Here is a 2,953-nt window from a genome sequence, read left to right as displayed (position 1 = left end):
TGGGTGCTGGGACCTGCACCCTCCTCAGCTCCATGCACATGCAGACCCTCCTCCCAAAAAAGCACAAAAACATTCACAGTCAGGAATTCACAACAGTTTTCACTGGATTTTCTCCTGATTTATGACTTTAGGTATAAATTCTTTCCCTATTCCCCCCTTGTACCCAGTAGGGCTTGGCTCTTTCAGCACTCTCAAGGAACCCATGCACAAGAGGTCCAACTACCTGGAATACGGCCAGGAGCTGTGCATAGTCAGAGCTTCCTTACAGCCCAGGGAGCCCCTGCCTGCAGGAACAACCCCGTGGTGTCACTGGGGGAACACAGAGAAACCCCCAGGTCCTGCAGTGTTGCCAGGCTGAACGGCTGCTGGTAGCTCTGGGGACCTGGGACAGAAAAAAGGAGGGAGAAGCTCAGGGTCCAGTTCTTCAGCATCTTCCCTCAGGGGGCTCCCAGTTCCCTGCCACACTCAGTTGGTGCCCCACCGTTTGCGGAAGGAGTCAGCAAAGCTCTTCTTAAACTTATCATTGGCAAACACGTAGATCAGGGGATCCAGGCAGGTGTTTGCCATGGTGAAGACCCAGCTGATGTAGTAGGCAACTTCCACTTGGTGCAGGAGCTGGCAAGATATGTCGTAGTACTTCACAATGACGCCTATGGTCCTGCAGATGTGCAGAGGACCGAAGCAGATGGCAAAAATCACCAGAGACACTGTTATCATCTGCAGAGACCTGTTCTTCATCTTCTTACCTCTGGAGCTTCTCTTGGCTGCTTTAGCAATGGCAGCTCCCAGCAGAGCACCGCAGGTCAAGGAAACAGCAAAGGGCAGGAGGAAAGAGAACACAACCACAACCATGTTGTAGACTATGTAAACAGAGGACAATTCTGACTGGTGAATATTCAGGCATCTTTCTGAGCCATCAATAACCGAAGTTTTGAGGACGAAGAAGAAAGGCAGCCCTTGGACAAAGAGGACGATCCAGACAAACAAGCACAGCTTTCTCAAGAAGGTCCTCTTCTTCCAGAGGGACTTGCTCTTGTACTGAACAACCACAAAGTACCGGTGGATGCAGATGAGCGTCAGGAAATAGATGCTGCCGTACATGTGGGTGCTGTGCAGGAAGACTTCGAGCTGGCAGAGAAATTGGCCAAACGGCCACCGGCTGCCGAGGCTGAGGTAGGAAATCCGGAGGGGAGCAACGGGGATGATGGTGATGTCTGCCAGGACCAGGCTGAACTGGAGGATCATGCCTGAATCCCACTGCTTGATGTGGAAGCAGAAGACCCAGAAGCTCACGCCATTGAGCAGGATGCAGCCCAGCAGGAGCAGGGTCCCCACGGCAGGGATGGCAGGATGCAGCTCCTGGGGCAAGCAGTCCGAGCTGGTGTTCATGAAGGCGAGCGAGGCCAGCAGCTCCTTGGACACCTCTGTGCTGTCCTGCAAGGGTTGGGGTGGAAGAGAGAAAGCAGTGAATCTACCCGAGCTCATCTTCTTGCACATGAAGGCTGAGCTGCATCAGAGGCGGGTTTTCAAACACTGTCGCTGAGGCTGAAGATCTGTGGCCAAACAATGACTATTAATTACCACAGGCACCACGGAGGAGACCTGGCAGGTGCAAGGGGCCACGTCCTACTCTTCACAAGCAAGCACGACCTTGTGGTAATCGGACCCGACCCCGCCACACTCAGTTTGGCTTCCTCTGCCTGTGCTGCAAAAGAAAGAAAAGGCAACAAAGGAACCACAGGAGCAGCTCACACGTTAACCGCTACTAACTGCTCACAAGAGAAGATGAAATGAATGATGCTGTCACTGCCTGGCTCCAAAAGCCTCTGCATTTAAAATCCCTTGCAAGAGCCCAGCATCACCCACACTACAATCATTTAGCAGGTTTTGTTACAGCGCAACTGGCAAGCGGCCGACTGAATTACCCCACCTTCTGCTGCCAGACTTCACCGCCCGGCAGACAGAGCAGCCCCCACACACCCACCCCGCTCAGCTGCCGCATCCGAAATCCTCGCACCACCCGCCAAGCACAGCGGGACACCCCAGGGGGTGCAAGGCACTGCGCAACCTGGCGCAGGGAGCAGCTCCGGTCTCTTTCTCCAGGAGGTAGGACCATGGGGCTGCTGCTTCTGCTGGTCTCCACCCCACTGGGTTTGTGCCTTTTAGGTCTTGTTATTTACTGCACAAGGAGCCGGGGGCTGCCCGGTGCCATCCCGGGGCTGCATTTTCAGCCGCTGGCACTCACCACCACGGGGTGACCTCCACTGACCTCCTCGGCAGCAGTGGTGGAAGGGCGAGGAGTGGGACCACCACGGCAGTGCCGGGCCTCCTCTTTTTGGCACGCAGCCTCTAAGCCCGTTGGTGTCTCACCAGCAGGAAAGTTTTCCCCAGCCACTTGGGAGCCTCAATCCTTACCTGGATGAACCTGGAATCAGACACTTTTCTTTGCCTGTGTTTAAGCACTTGGCTTTAAAGCCTGGCTCTCGTGTGAGCTGTCACTCACGCTGCCTTTAGGGTATGAGCCCACCACTCCCGAGCATCCCCCAGTGCTCAGCACTGCTCTGGGATGCAGCCCCTGTGCCCAGGGATGGACCACAGGGAGAAATGGGGCGTGAAGGTGTTTTCACAGCTGATGCATTTTCAGGCAAAGGCACCTTTGGTCTCCCATGGCTTCTGTCGGCCAGAGGAACTTGTGATTAAACCACACCTTTCTGTCTGCTCAGGACTGGCTGGATGTGGTGGGCGATGGACATGGCCTGAGCAGCTCAGAAAGGGCTGAGAACCACCACCCACAGGGCGCCACTTCCTCACTGCAGCCTTTAACTCTCCTTTTGGTGAAAACAGGAGTTCAAAGCCATGGGCACTATGGATTAATAACCAGCACACCCCTGGTTTAGCCAACACCTAAAGACAATACCTGCTAATACAAAAAGGTGTATGGCCACTGCAGACA

The 2,953-nt window shown here is 54.6% G+C and overlaps 1 protein-coding gene across 1 annotated transcript; it reads right to left on the bottom strand.

Annotated features, from left to right (window-relative positions):
• Positions 1–465: 465 nt before the first annotated feature.
• Positions 466–2,116, bottom strand: LOC311217064 (P2Y purinoceptor 2-like; the record flags this gene model as incomplete). The annotated part of the gene is made up of 2 exons (XM_084298801.1): positions 466–1,434; positions 1,931–2,116. The coding sequence occupies 2 exons, from the start codon at positions 2,114–2,116 to the stop codon at positions 466–468; spliced, it is 1,155 nt and encodes a 384-aa protein (XP_084154927.1).
• Between the last annotated feature and the right edge of the window lie 837 nt (positions 2,117–2,953).

This window comes from Netta rufina (genome assembly GCF_964035555.1).
Source record: "Netta rufina genome assembly, chromosome: 20".
Lineage (NCBI taxonomy): Eukaryota > Metazoa > Chordata > Aves > Anseriformes > Anatidae > Netta > Netta rufina.
The sequence above is the reverse complement of the archived record's forward strand: the minus strand, read 5'-3'. Positions and strand labels throughout refer to the sequence as shown.